General features: G+C 38.2%; 2 protein-coding genes across 5 annotated transcripts in view; both read right to left on the bottom strand.

Annotated features, from left to right (window-relative positions):
- Window positions 1-6,270, bottom strand: part of nup214 (nucleoporin 214) — an 84,034-nt gene extending 77,764 nt beyond the window's left edge. Inside the window, exons 1-4 of one of the 3 annotated variants that reach the window (XM_081367011.1) lie at window positions 6,098-6,270; window positions 4,624-4,819; window positions 2,318-2,469; window positions 1,728-1,929 (exon numbers count right to left, since the gene is read on the bottom strand). In XM_081367011.1, coding sequence (XP_081223137.1) covers window positions 1,728-1,929; window positions 2,318-2,469; window positions 4,624-4,819; window positions 6,098-6,139 — 592 coding nt within the window. In that variant the 5' untranslated portion in view covers window positions 6,140-6,270. Of the gene's footprint in view, window positions 1-1,727; window positions 1,930-2,317; window positions 2,470-4,339; window positions 4,429-4,623; window positions 4,820-6,097 lie in introns of those variants that run through there. The other 2 variants (XM_081367012.1, XM_081367013.1) reach the window with 2 other exon arrangements.
- A 6,249-nt stretch (window positions 6,271-12,519) lies between these two features.
- nacc2 (NACC family member 2) overlaps window positions 12,520-15,320 on the bottom strand; it is a 43,725-nt gene continuing 40,924 nt past the window's right edge. For both annotated transcript variants that reach the window (XM_081367018.1, XM_081367019.1), the window contains 2 exons: window positions 14,230-14,327; window positions 12,520-13,751 (listed from right to left, as the gene is read on the bottom strand). In XM_081367018.1, the coding sequence (XP_081223144.1) occupies window positions 13,288-13,751; window positions 14,230-14,327 (562 nt within the window). In that variant the 3' untranslated portion in view covers window positions 12,520-13,287. The remainder of the gene's footprint in view (window positions 13,752-14,229; window positions 14,328-15,320) is intronic.

Genomic DNA, 15,320 nt, shown 5'->3' with positions numbered 1-15,320 from the left:
ATGCACTTTTATGATGGACACATGCACTTTATGACGGACAGATGCACTTTATGACGGAAAGATGCACTTTATGACGGAAACATGCACTATTATGATGGACAGATGCACTTTATGACGGATAGATGCACTATGACGGACAGATGCACTTTATGAAGGACAGATGCACTTTATGATGTAAAGATGCACTTTTATGATGGACAGATGCACTTTTATGACAGACAGATGCACTTTATGACGGATAGATGCACTTTTATGATGGATAGATGCACTTTTATGACGGACAGATGCACTTTATGACGGACAGATGCACTTTATGACGGATAGATGCACTTTATGACGGATAGATGCACTTTATGACGGATAGATGCACTTCACTTTATGACGGACAGATGCACTTTATGACGGATAGATGCACTTTATGACGGATAGATGCACTTCACTTTATGACGGACAGATGCACTTTTATGATGTAAAGATGCACTTTTATGATGGACAGATGCACTTTATGACGGATAGATGCACTTTATGACGGATAGATGCACTTTTATGATGGATAGATGCACTTTTATGACGGACAGATGCACTTTATGACGGACAGATGCACTTTATGACGGATAGATGCACTTTATGACGGATAGATGCACTTTATGACGGATAGATGCACTTTATGACGGATAGATGCACTTCACTTTATGACGGACAGATGCACTTTATGACGGATAGATGCACTTTATGACGGATAGATGCACTTCACTTTATGATGGATAGATGCACTTTTATGATGTAAAGATGCACTTTTATGATGGACAGATGCACTTTATGACGGATAGATGCACTTTATGACGGATAGATGCACTTTTATGATGGATAGATGCACTTTTATGACGGACAGATGCACTTTATGACGGACAGATGCACTTTATGACGGATAGATGCACTTTATGACGGATAGATGCACTTTTATGATGGACAGATGCACTTTATGACGGATAGATGCACTTTATGACGGATAGATGCACTTTATGACGGATAGATGCACTTTATGACGGATAGATGCACTTCACTTTATGACGGACAGATGCACTTTATGACGGACAGATGCACTTTTATGATGTAAAGATGCACTTTTATGACGGACAGATGCACTTTTATGATGTAAAGATGCACTTTTATGATGGACAGATGCACTTTATGACGGATAGATGCACTTTATGACGGATAGATGCACTTTTATGATGGATAGATGCACTTTTATGACGGACAGATGCACTTTATGACGGACAGATGCACTTTATGACGGATAGATGCACTTTATGACGGATAGATGCACTTTTATGATGGACAGATGCACTTTATGACGGATAGATGCACTTTATGACGGATAGATGCACTTTATGACGGATAGATGCACTTCACTTTATGACGGACAGATGCACTTTATGACGGACAGATGCACTTTTATGATGTAAAGATGCACTTTTATCATGGATAGATGCACTTTTATGATGGATAGATGCACTTATCTTGGATAGATGCACTTTTATGATGGATAGATGCACATATCTTGGACAGATGCACTTTTATGATGGACAGATGCACTTTTATGATGGACAGATGCACTTTTGTGATGGACAGATGCACTTTTATGGACTTCAAAACAGAAACGGCCATTCACTGCCATTATAAAGCTTGGAAGAGTCAGGACATTTTTCTAGTGAAACACTGACCGGAGGTGATTCCCGTGGAGGCAGGGAGTTGAGCGAACACACTGACGGAGTCCTGCACGTCCAGCACCATCATGCTGCCATCGGACACACACACGGCCAGACGGGTCGGGTCCACCGGACTCCACTTCAGATCCTGGACCAGCGAGTCTCGAGAGGACGGGGGTCTGAAGGAGGTGAAGGGACGCTTCTCCTGTTGGTCCTGCTGCAGCACACACACACACACACACACACACACACACACACACACACACACACACACACACACACACACACACACACACACACACTTCCTGTTAATTTATTCTGGTGGTCATTTTTTGACAGCAAAGATCACAAGAGTGATTGTTTGGCCTTTTCTATTTATGACCACAACATCTTTTTTCTATTTCTGTTCAATTTTGTATCATTTTGATGAAGTAATTTTTTTTCTCGGTCTGAAAGGACATCATGCATCACAGACATTATTATTCAGCATTATGACATTGAAATATTCATGAAGACATTAAGAATAAACACAAACTAAACAAAGAGCTGTTAGACCAGTATAAGCAGTGTGTGTGTGTGTGTGTGTGTGAGGAGAGGTGTGTGACCTTTTTGAGGAGCGTGCGCACGTCGTAGAAGTCCAGCGTGAGGTCAGAGGATTCGCTCGCTCCACACACACACAGTGTGAGCTCATCGCTGCTCAGGGCCATGTGATGCATCGCCACGGCAACAGTCACCGTCGCAGCGCTCGAACACTCGACTGATGACACACACACACACACGGCATCATTTCGACATTAAGAAAGCTATAAAAGCATCTAGAATGTTTGTCATGTTTAATATTCTTTCATAATATGCTTTTATTAATTTGTGTTGTACTTTCTTTCTTTTACATCTTTTGGCAAAACGTTTTCAACAGGTAAATTAGGTTTCCTTAAATTATCTTTCTTGTTGACTACTGAACTATAATTTGTTTATTGTTTGAAAGTTTGTCTGTTTTTGTATCTTATGTTTGTCAATAAAAAAATAAATCCCCCCAAAATTGAATAAATAATAATAATAATAATAATAATAACAAGAGCATTAAACTCGGCATGAAACTGAAGTTTCCGTATATCCGAGTGAAACGCTTCGAGAACAAGAACAAATGTGGGCGGGGCTTGACTGTGTCTGAGGGGAGTTGATTGGATGATTGTGGTTTGCTATTGGCTGATGTCATGTGAGTGACAGGTTATAGCCCCGCCCTCGTCATCAGAGAAGAGAAGTTCAAATGACTTCTCCACAGTATTCCTGCGCCCCATGATGCTTTGCACGAACTATGGGTGTAACTTCCGTTAAGCTGTAAACAATCAGTGAAAGGCTCGCTCTATGAACACGATAATATATTTTTAAACTGTGTACATTGACATCACATTCTTCTACTCACCCTTCAACCACTGAACATTAAAGGGACATTTAAAAGTGTAAAAGCATCAACAACGGACTTAATCTTTCCACAGCAATCGGACGGTTAAACATCACTATAGTAATATATATATATCTGTATTATGTAACTTATGTTGCCTTAATCAAAAATGTTCATTAACTTCAGCATTACTTGATACTATTTCAAAGTGTTTTCCGTCATTTTGACTGATTGTAAATTGTATTTGCCTGTGAAAACAAACCTGGAAAGAGACGCGGATTTGAGGAGAAAAACGTGAGATTCTTCGTGCATTCCAGTGAATTATTAATGAGATATATTGTAAATTAAATCGGGAGAACAGAACACAGAATTGTCCTTTTTCATACTATTACAGCGGATTGCAAAGGGGAAAAGAAAATAATCATGAGGAAAAGAGAGAGTGACTGAAGAGCTCTTGCCAAAGATATTCTTGTTATATATAACGTCACGTTAAAATAATGCCAAGTGTCACGGCATGCTCATGTTATTCTTACATAAATCATGAAGGAAACCTGACGGATCAGCTTAATTTGTTGGGCAACCTTATGACCTGGAACGATTCGCTTCAGTGTTTTCGAATGGAAGTTCCCCAAACCGGAAGTGCCTCCCATAATTCACAGCGCAGTAAGATCAGGAATACGGTGGATATAATACAGTGATGTCCGCTTTGTTTCTGATTTATTGAAGTCCGAGCTTAGGACCCCATTAGGACCCCAGTAGTATGCCTGATCTAAATCTGTTCTCGTGAGCTGTTTTAGTGTTATTATGTGGTAGCTTTATGTAGAATGCTAAATCCCGCTGCTATATGCAAGGTAAGATTAAATTAAATTGTATATTGTATATGTAAATTGCATATATTCTATATAGCTAATATTTAAAATCTCAAGTTGCGTCAATAGCAGAGGAGAAAGACCGCAAAATTCAAAAATACGACTGTTATTGTGTCACGAAATGTTGTTTTAAGAGTTTCTCAGTCGAGAATGTAGTTGTTTGAAGCTCAAATATATTTATTTATAAAAAAAAAAAACACTAACAACAAGAAATGTTTAATTTCACAATCTATAGCTTCGGTTAAATACTAGTATATGAAGTTAAAATGCATCAATGACTCGTAATAACGTAGTACAAACGTCTTCTATAATAAAGTGATTTTGTATGATTTGTAACCAGGCACTAAAGCGATTACCTATAAAACATGCTTTGAACCAATGAGATTGCTGGGGTCCTGAGCTCGGACTCATCTCTTCAGTAGGACTCATTTGTTCACCACACCGGCACAGAAAATGTCATTTTAAAACTGTGACCGATCCCGAACCCTAACTCCGGCTAACTCCGGCTCCTGGTTCTGGTGTCCTCTGAGTGCGCGAGTCTCACCGGTGTGGTTTTCCCTGTTCTCTGATTGCATCCTAATCCTAACTCCGGCTAACTCCGGCTCCTGGTTCTGGTGTCCTCTGAGTGCTCGAGTCTCACCGGTGTGGTTGGGGTTTCCCTCCTGCCGCCCCGCCGCGATGACGTCTCTCGTCCAGAACACCTTCAGCGCTCGCTCTCGGCCGGCGAAGGTCAGGCCGTACTGGTTGGAGACGCAGAGGAGACTGGAGCGCTGCTTGGGCAGATCCACACACGCCTCGAACACGCGGATCTTCTTCATCTGCCGGAACTGGAAGTCCTGGAGGGAGAGATGATGCACATGTACACTACCAGACACAGGCTGTGGATCGGGGAGATTTATAATGTCTTTAAAAGAGTCTCTTCTGCTCACCAAGGCTGCGTTTATTTGACCACAAATACAAAAAAAAGGGTAATATTGTGAAATATTATTATAATGTAAATCAGCTGTTTTCTATGTGAATATACAGTAAAGTGTAATTTATTCCTGTGATCATCATTACTCCAGTCTTCAGTGTCACATGATCCTTCAGAAATCACTCTAATATTATGATTTCATGCTCAAGAAACACTTATGATTATTATCAGTGTTCAAAACTGTTTTTTACATATATATTTCATGATGCTTTGATGAATAGACAGTTCAAAAGAACAGCATTAATCTGAAATCTAAAGCTTTTGTAACAAAAGTTCAAAAGTTTGGGGTCAGAAATCATTTTATTTTATTTTTGGGGAAAGAAATAAAAATAAATCAATACTTTTATTCATCAATAATTAAATTGATCAAAAGTGACAGTAACGACATTTATAATGTTACAAACTAATCGATTACAGATAAATGCTGTACTTTTGAACTTTCTATTCATCAAGAATTTGTACACGACTGTTTTCAACACTGATAATAATCATAAATGTTTCTTGAAATCATCAAATCCTCATATTAGAGTGATTTCTGAAGGATCATGTGACACTGAAGACTGGAGTAATGATGCTCACAGGAATAAATGACACTTTACTGTATATTCACATAGAGAACAGATGATTTAAATTGTCATTATATTTGACAATATTGCTATTTTTAGTTTTTTTTTCTGTATTTTTAATCAAATAAACACAGCCTAGGTGAGCAGAAGAGACTCTTTTAAAGACATTAAAAATCTCCCCGATCCCAAACTTGATTGGTAACTTAGTGTAAGGTTATATAATAATGATCATGTGACAGAAGTGAAACTGATTTCATTTTATAGCACGAGTGACTTTAAATCTATTACATTTCTTTAAATTTCAGATAATCGAGTCCAATAATAACAGTCATGATGAAATTAATGTTGAGAATCTGATGGGAAGATATTGAGAAGTGTGAAGTTATGACAGTTTATATAACTTACATATATTAATATATAAGTCCGCAATAGCTCTAAGGTAACTTACCTGTGTATTTATAATATTTAACTCAATAAATTCTCTGAGGATTAGAGATATTTGGCATTGTAGTAATAATAATAATAGTAATAGTAATAGTAATTTTAATAACAACACTAGCCGGTGAGTGTCTCACCTTCATCTCTCTCTCTGGAATAGAGTCCGGATCGTCTCCCATCTTCACTGAGATTCCCCCTCGGGTCGTCAACGGCAGTAACAAGTAAATATGTCGGTAATTACGTTATTAATGAGGAATAAATTAATTTATTCTGCTCATCTCAAACTCTCTGCGTGTTAGCAAGAACCCGCGTTCAACTTTGGCAGGAAGTGACGCGTGTTTTGAAGCGGAAGCGTGTGTCGTGTGAATCTCGCCAGACAGTGACCTCTGCTGGCCAAACGCAGCTGAGCAGATTTTATTTTTTTATTGAACTATATCATGTACAAACAAACGTGAGGTGGTAATTAATAACCAATAATAATACAGAGCTTTTCAATCTTTCAGACACAGATTTGAGCGGGACCCCATCCTACAGTTTAAAAAATAGCTATAGATTCATATGTATAAAGACACAATTTAGGCTATACTGTGAAAAATGAATATGTAAAAATATGTTTATTTTAATAATTTATTTATTTTAGTTTTGCTCTACATTTTTCCACAGACCCCCTAGCATTCCCTAGCAGACCCAATTTATACTGTGAAAACATAATTTGATAAATATATGTAAAATATTACTAATTTTAATATTTCATTTATACAAGTAGAAATATATACAGTATACACACACACACACACACACACACACACACACACACACACACATGTATATATTTATTTATTTTTTACAGTTCAACTCTAGATTTTTCCATGAGTATTCCCCTGCAGACCCAGTTTATACTGTCACAATTTATATTATAAATATGTGTAAAATATTATTTGAAAAACATTTTTCATTTCTATTATGGTAGGCTACATTATTCGATTTATTTTGAACTTATTTGTATTTATTTTCGACAGTTTTACTCTAAATTTCCCCACTGGATTTCCTAGCGGCCCCTGAAGGTCCCGCAATTGAATTCATAATGCATAATAACGTTATAATAAACTGTAAACCGTAAGTATTTGTATTTCTATAATGGATGTGTCAGTGCAAAGTGACAGTATTTGATCATTAAAAGTCTATTTAACGCATTTAACATTAAACTACTGTCTCTGACAAGGAACTACTTGTTTTATGAGCAGCAGGATAATCATATTCATCCGCACAGAGCCGAAGCACAACCAAAACAGTGTTCTTCCGCGAAGAGCATGCAGTTTTGTGTTTTAACCACTAGAGGGACACATCGTGCACTTTTCAAAAGAGACAAGCATCACACAACACAAAGACACTGGGAATGAAAGAGATTTTATTTGTGACGTATTGCAGTAGACATAATTGTATCTTAGTTCAATAAAAAAGCAGTTTAATGGTTTATTATAAACTCTCTTAAGGAACCTGTCTTTAATGCAAAGCATGAGAGCGCATCGCTACAGGCAAAGCTCGAGCTATCGTTCTCTGAGTCGCGATGTTTGAGTCGGTGTGTTCAGACGAGAAACACACTGAAGATCCTGAAAACACTTCTTCCTCTGATTGTCGGCGCTCAAGGCTTTAAAGCTCCCAGTGAATTTATTTCACACGAACTGTGAGACGTTTAAAGTGCTGCCGTTATTTACAAGGGGAAACACACACACACACACACACACACACACACACACACACGCACACGCGCATAGTGCGCATGCGCAGACGCGACACCAGCATGCAGTTATCAGCAGAGCAGAGAATTAATGCGCGTATTAATTTGAATAATTAAACAGTAAGTCATTCGGTTGCACAGAGGAATATGCAATTACACTGCAATGCTGTGGCGGATGGGCGAATCCTCGGGGTGTTTCCACTCCAAAATCAAAGGAATAAAACATGAAAGGATCATTTGCATGAAGAAAATGAAACCCATTTTTTAGGACCAAGAATTTTTGCATTGCTGGGTCATTCCTACAGTCCCCATGAAACAATACTGCATATTTTACATAAAATGTTGATCAACCACATGCATAGATGTACCCAGTTAACACAAATTTATAATTAGTACCTATTAAAGCTGCAGTCTGTAACTTTATTCGTGTTCAAAATGTATATAATAAGCGAGTACATCATGAATCCATTTTCCAACATGTGTTTTTGTCTTATCCTGAATCACTATGGTACACCGATAATAAGTGCTTATACTCGGACTATTTTAGACTGTGTGCGTGACTCGTCATAGACATAAACAGAGAGAAGTAGTTCCGGCTACAATGTTCCTCCGCGAGAGAATGTTGTTTATGGACTGCAGCTTTAAAAAATAAAAACTTTTTGAAGCACTTGACTGGCAAAGTTCCATATCCTCAATCGTGTTTTCTCAACTCCACTTTGAAATAAAGATAAAGGCTATATATATTTCTAATAAAATTAGCAATTTTGAGTATTACATTTACATATTCTGTTTGACAACTCCAGGAACAAAGTAAGAATCAGTCATTAACATCTCTTTTTTCCAATTGTTTTTTTTTAGAAGATCTTATCTAATAGTGTATCGATTTCTACTGGACATAAAAATGTTTGCTTGATTAAAAAAAAAGAAGAAAAAACAGATTTTATATATAGCTATTAAAATTCTTCCTAAATGTAAATCATCTGCTAGCGTGTTGTTCTTTCCTAGCTAGTAATGGGCTTTATGGGCTTAAAACATCCACCCTGTTGCGTTGTTAAAATGTCTTGTAACAGGGTTGGACAAACTTCCTCGTCACAATTATTAGGCGACACTAGCCTGAGCTTGACCGTGTGTTTTTATGATAGACATTTTCTTTCTTTTTCACTGATAAAAACAAAAAAATATATAATTTTAATTTTTTCTTCAACAACTGCAGGAATGACCCTGCTTGATTTTCTTTAAGGCCCATTCACACCAATAACGATAACTATACATTAACACACGATATCGTTGTTTATTACACGCGTCTGTCTCTTTAAATGCGCGCGCTCTTTAAAGCACGCTGGATTCTGATTGGCTGTCAATGTTTTTATCGTTCATTGGCTTGAAATCGATCTAAAGTGATTCCAGTGACATTTCTCTGTGTCATTCTCGGTATAGTTGTGCTGTGGACTTTGCTATTCTTTTTCAGATCTATATCCTTATATTTAGATCGATTTTTAGCACTATATCTTTATCGTTATAGCTGGTGTGAACGTGCCTTTGTGTGTGCGCATTCTTTCATTACGAGATTCACCAGAAAACGGCTGTTTTTACTACATTCAAAGGCCGTTTCTGTGATATTTGTTCTCGGGCAGCAGCCAAACAAACACTAAACGATACACATGAAATTATGGACTGATCTGTGACTAACACGATCAGTTTGTCAGAGTTTGCATTTCATATTCATAATGTGGAGCTGCTCAGACACAAACACTCGTCTCTCATTCTCTCAGACAAACTAAACCTCTCACATCTGTGCAAAAGCTTTACATTAGCCATTATTAGTGCTGATATCTGGGAAGTGCGCGAGCTTCTACTTACAGAAATCGATAAATTATCCATTTACATTCATTCGAAAAGCCACAACAACAGGTTGGCGAAGGACATTCTCCCATATATATATCCACTTCATCTAGTGCAACATTTCGCATGAATTTAGAGCCACATACTAGGCTTCAAAAATAAAACAATTTACTTAAAAGGTTGGCATATAGATGCACGTTTCTTTTCGCAGGGGTTTCTGGGTAAATAATGAGATCCCGCCTTATTTTTCACATGTGTCTGGCTTCCGGTTTCATCCGTTTCCAGTTATTTTTTCTGTACAAACACAGTTTGATATTGCAAACTGGTATTCTAACTATATCATTTTAACGTTTTGTTGTTAATTCCTGAAGAATCCGTCATTCACGTGCGTTGAAAAATAAGGCGGATAAAGACGTGCTTGACAAAACTAGTGTAAGAACTGGCCTTATAGTGATCATATATTACTTCCAGCACATTTTAGTGACTCGTCCTACCTTTAGAAATGTATTGCGATCGCTCTAAATAGTCACAGACTACATAAACACGAAATCTAACAGCATTAATCACACCAGACATCCGTCAACGATCCATCCGGCAGTTCTGGTCAGAATCTTCAGGTTTGTAGAGCTTATAAAACAACACAGCTGATAAACAACAAACAATTTCATGACTTTTTTTTTTTTTTTTTGCATTATTTCCCACACCGTCTTCACGGATGAAGGTTTGATCATTATTATAAATAAACCCAGACAGCAACATGGTGTCGGCCCACATCTGGCCCACATCTGGTTATATCCGCATCTGGCCCAGACGTGGGCCGCATCTGGGCCGACACTATGCCTCAAGGCTGAGTTGTAATGATGGTGTCAATAGTCACAATAAGGCACAAGTTGTTCAGTCTCTCTGCGAGATACGAGTCGGGCATCTTTGATGAAATAATAAAATGATGCTCGGGCTACTGATGATAAAACAGCAGAAGAGAGTGAAGATGATGTTTATCATCTAGTGTTGATTAGAATCATGACAGCTGTCAATCAACAGCACTGACGAGGCACTTTAACAACCGACAGTGCAAAATAAACCAGATCAAATTATTGACGATTGAAGATGGATTTCCATAACTGCCGTGAACTCTACACACCTGGAGATTCTGACGACGTCAGATAAAGACACAACGCTCTTAAAGTCTCAGTCAGTTGTTTTGCATCATTAAATGTTTAAGAGGTTACACTACCGGTCAAAAGTTTGGATTTTGTTAAAGACTAAATATTTTTGATCAATATTCACATTTTTGTGAAAACGGTGATATATCAGCATTAAATTTTTTAAAGTACGGATTCATTAAATTGATTTAAAAAACAATATGTATATGGTTTGTATATATATAATATATATATATATATATATATATATATATATAAAAGAATGATTTCTGAAGGATCATGTGACACTGAAGACTGGAGTAATGATGCTGAACATTCAGCTTTGATCACAGGAATAAATTACACTTTACTATATATTCACATAGAGAAAAGATGATTTACACTGGAATAATTTTGCTAAAAAAAAAATACTTTTTACTTTTTTTAAATCAAATAAATGCAGCCTTGGTGAGCTAGAAGAGACTCTTTCAAAAACATAAAACATTCCAAATTATATTCCAAACTTTTGACCACTAGTGTAAATCAAATGAATATTTTTCATTAATAAAACACACAAACAGATCAAGTGCTTTCCAACCCGGCTCCTGCAGAACTGCCAACACACACACACATGTTGAGTCTCTTAAGGCCAAAGATCATCGTGATTTTCATGTTTGTGTCTCATAGCTCGTTCGGTTAGTGTCCTCTAGACTAGTGCATGTCGGGAGTCTTCAGCAGCTCTTCGTGCCTCAGGTCGCTCCGTTCCAACATCTGCGTTCCTTAAACCAGCAAGTGCAAAGGTGATGAAGCCAGCCGGAGCATTCGAGAGGAAGCCTCGTCGTTCAGGGTTCACTCAGTTTCAGGGATGCAGGGTATCAGGTTACATCGAGGCTGAGAGTTCGGATCAGATTTGGCATGCATGCAAGCGGTGGAAGAGAGTCATGTGACGTCATGTGAGCGTCCAGACAGTCGAACACACACAGGAATCTGAAGCATGAAGATGAACACCAAACATCCCTTTAGGTTCAAACGCTTCGAGATCATCGATGAATCTCACAAAAGAACATGGAAATTAAATCAGATTTTCATTATCAGAATGTAAAATAAATCATTGCATTAATTAATGATTATGATACAGTACTCTAGGAATAAATATGAAAATAATTATGTTTGCATTGTACAGTAGAGGCCAAAAGTGATGTCCAGTCTAGGACAATCGACATCTTCACCCTTTATTCAAGTGTTATTAAAAATTGTGTGCTTTGAGTCGATTGTTTTATTTGTAATAGGCACTCAATGGAAGACGACAAATTGTGCAACATCCTTTTTAGAAATTATGAACACATGCAACCACAAATGAAATATTAATAACTCATTATGTTGTAATCAATGTATGCTTGTTTTTCTATGCATATTTTTTTTTGCATAGAAAAATAAAACCTGTCACATTTTTTTTCTTCATAATTTTGTTAAATACCTCAACCAAGTTTAGAGTTTTGTTCTTCCCTCATATTTACAATATTTCCCTCATATTTTGATGGTTTAATCCTTGTAGGGTCATTAAAACCTCCAGACATCACTTTCTGGCCACAACTGTGTATATTATAATAATTAATATTTATTTCTATTATTCACATATTTTTATTACCAGTATATTAGATTAATAATAATATAATGGGGATTAATTGTCATAAATAATGGGCATGTTTTGAATCCGATCTGATTTAAGATTCTGATATGTATGATCATATGAACCCTAAACGCGTCACATGTTTGTTTGCATGAAGGATTAATGAATGCATGTAAACGTGAATGTTAAAGGCTTCCTTTTCTTTTTGCAAAATACAGTCCTAGTTTTTTTCCCTCTTGATTTTGGGGTGTAACGTGATCCGCTCCTGCTTTTGCGAGATTCACCGCGAGATATTTATGGCAAAGTGATCTCAAGAAGGGAACATGCGAAGCGTATGATGTTTCACAATGAAGGTTATTTCATCACTTCTGCTCGCCACCGTCCAGATGATTTTCAACTTGAAATACTAGTTTCCAGGAAAGTGTGTTTCTTCACGAGCGCAGACGCCTGTGTGTGTTTGGCTTTCTGAATACACAGATTCTTCCCTTCAGCATGTATTCACACGGTGGATATGAACTGAAAGGTGGTTCATGGAGGCACACTGCAAAAAGAGCTTTTCTTCCTCAGTATTTTTGTCTTGTTTCCAGTCCAAACGTCTAAAATTACTTAAATCAAGATGCATTTACTAGATGAGTAAAATGCCATATCTTGTTTTCTGGGGATATAAATCAAAATTAAGTGATTTGTTGCTTATAGAAAGCATCATTATCTGCCAATGGGGTAAAAAATAATAATAATCTTAATTCAAACGGAAACAAGATTATTTTTCTTACCTCATTGGCAGATAATTTTGCTTGTTTTAAGCGAAAACTCACTTAATTTTGATTTATTTCCCTAGAAAATAAGACATAATATCGTATAGCATTTTACTCATCTAGTAAATGCATCTTGATTTAAGTATTTTTAGACATTTGGACTGGAAACAAGACAAAAATACCGAGTAAGAAAAGGCATTTTTGCAGTGCGTGAAGGAACTCACTGCCCGTTTACTCTCAGGCCGTCTACAAACTCCGCCTCCTCCTCGTGCTCCTCGGGGGGCGTGGCCACAAAGGCCCCGCCCCCAGCTCCAGGCTTGACAGGCCCCGCCCCCATTGTCCCATCAGCGCTGTCATTCTGAGCTTCTTCTTCTTCGTCCTCGTCCTCCTCTCCGGGAATATCCACGCCGTCTCCATCCAGCGTTAACACAGTTCTGGCGGGTCGTTTGCGCTCGAGTCGCGGCTCCAGGTTCAGGCCCGGGGGAAGCAGGTTCTCGAAGGGCATCTGAACGCCCAAACCCACGCCCGCGACCGAACCCTGATACACCTCCATCCCGTCCGGCAACATGGACTGGATCTTGGGAAGCCAGCGCTTGCGTACGCGCCGAGCGTTGGTGCACATATCAGCCGCGATGACGTTCATCTCGCTCTCCTTAAAGTTGGGTGCGAAGTTCTGACAGTAAACTAAAGGAAAAACAGAACGTTATTAGGAGCTTTAAAGGGGGGGTTGATTATGATTTCACTTTTCTAACTTCCTAAGCTCTTGAAGCTCCGCCCCCTGTGCCGGGAGCAGCAGCTCATTTGCATTTAAAGGGACAGACACAAAAATGGTGCGTTTTTGCTCACCCTCAAAAAGAGACAACTTTAACATGCTATATAAAGATATCTGTGGGACATTTTGAACTAAAACTTCACATACACACTCTGGGGACATCAGAGACTTATTTTACACCCTGTGAAAAGGGCATTATACCACCCCTTGGCTTTAATAGAAGAAAACGCCACTGATGAACAGAGTGAAATACACAAGGTTTCCTCACAAGATTAAAACCAGCACAAGAGAACATGTTGGTGGATCTTCTCCTAGTATTAAAAACCTGTGCTGCACAATAGGGAGCATGAATTAATGGTTGATTGTGAATGCATAAAGAGCGTAACGCACGTTTGACGGCGTTTAGGACTCGACTGTCCAGTGGCTTCCGGCTGGGGTCGCTGGTTGAAGATCGGATCCCCGTCCCACAGCTGTTCGCTAACGTGTTTCTGCAGGATCAACAAACAGAAAGCCATGAGAAAACACTCAATATCTCAATAACTGCACTTCAGATGAATGAGGTTTATCAAACAGTGCTTTACTGAATAAACTATAACTCTGTCTGTCTTTAAATAAAAAAATTGGTTACATTTATTAACATACAGCGGACAACTCTTCTGATTATTCTTTTCACTTGCGAGGAGCACTGGTCGAGGCAAATTTATGGTGAAATGATTGTCTTTCCACTTCCGTATCATGGCCCCAACAGCGCTCACTGGACCAATCAGAAGCTTAGAATGGCGCCTATAACCAATGATTATGTTTTGCAACAATTAGGTTGCGAAGGTCTTGAGACAGCTCTTCGCTTTTACCCATCATGAGATGTGTCTTGTGTGACACCTTGGCAATGAGACCTTTCTGTAGGCCATCCGTTGGGACTGAACCAGCTGTTATTAATGTCCACGGACAGGGGGCTGGATTGCTTTTTAATTACTGTAAGTTTTCAGCAGTTGTCTTGGCTTTCCATGCCTTTTTGCGCCTCCCTTTCTTCATGTGTTCAATACTTTTTCCCATTATTATTATGTCATTTCACATTATTACACATAACTTAATTTCTGAACTTATTTTTGATTGTTTCTTTGTATGTATGGCTTACTTGGGTTGTTACCAACATCTGGTGAAAATTTCATGTCAATAGCACCTTTGGAAATATATTTACTGAGAAAAATGATGACGTGTAGGGCTGTGCTCAGAATATCGATACAACGATACATCGTCATGAACTCCTGAAGATGCGCGTATCGATACAGCAGCTTCCGTATCGATACTGTTGTGCTTATGTAGCCAAATCAGGGCTCGAATTTCGGCGCGGGTATTGCGCATAATTTTAATCATTCCTGCACTTTAGCATGTAGATTGTATGAGTAAATTAATCCACACAGACTATACAATCAGATCAGTCAATTTAAAACTTCACAAAGAGCGTGAAGCCTTGTTTGTAC

The sequence above is a fragment of the Scardinius erythrophthalmus genome, assembly GCF_964197995.2.
Source record: "Scardinius erythrophthalmus genome assembly, chromosome: 5".
NCBI lineage: Eukaryota > Metazoa > Chordata > Actinopteri > Cypriniformes > Leuciscidae > Scardinius > Scardinius erythrophthalmus.
Note: the sequence above shows the minus strand (reverse complement) of the source record. Positions and strands in the feature narration are given on the sequence as shown.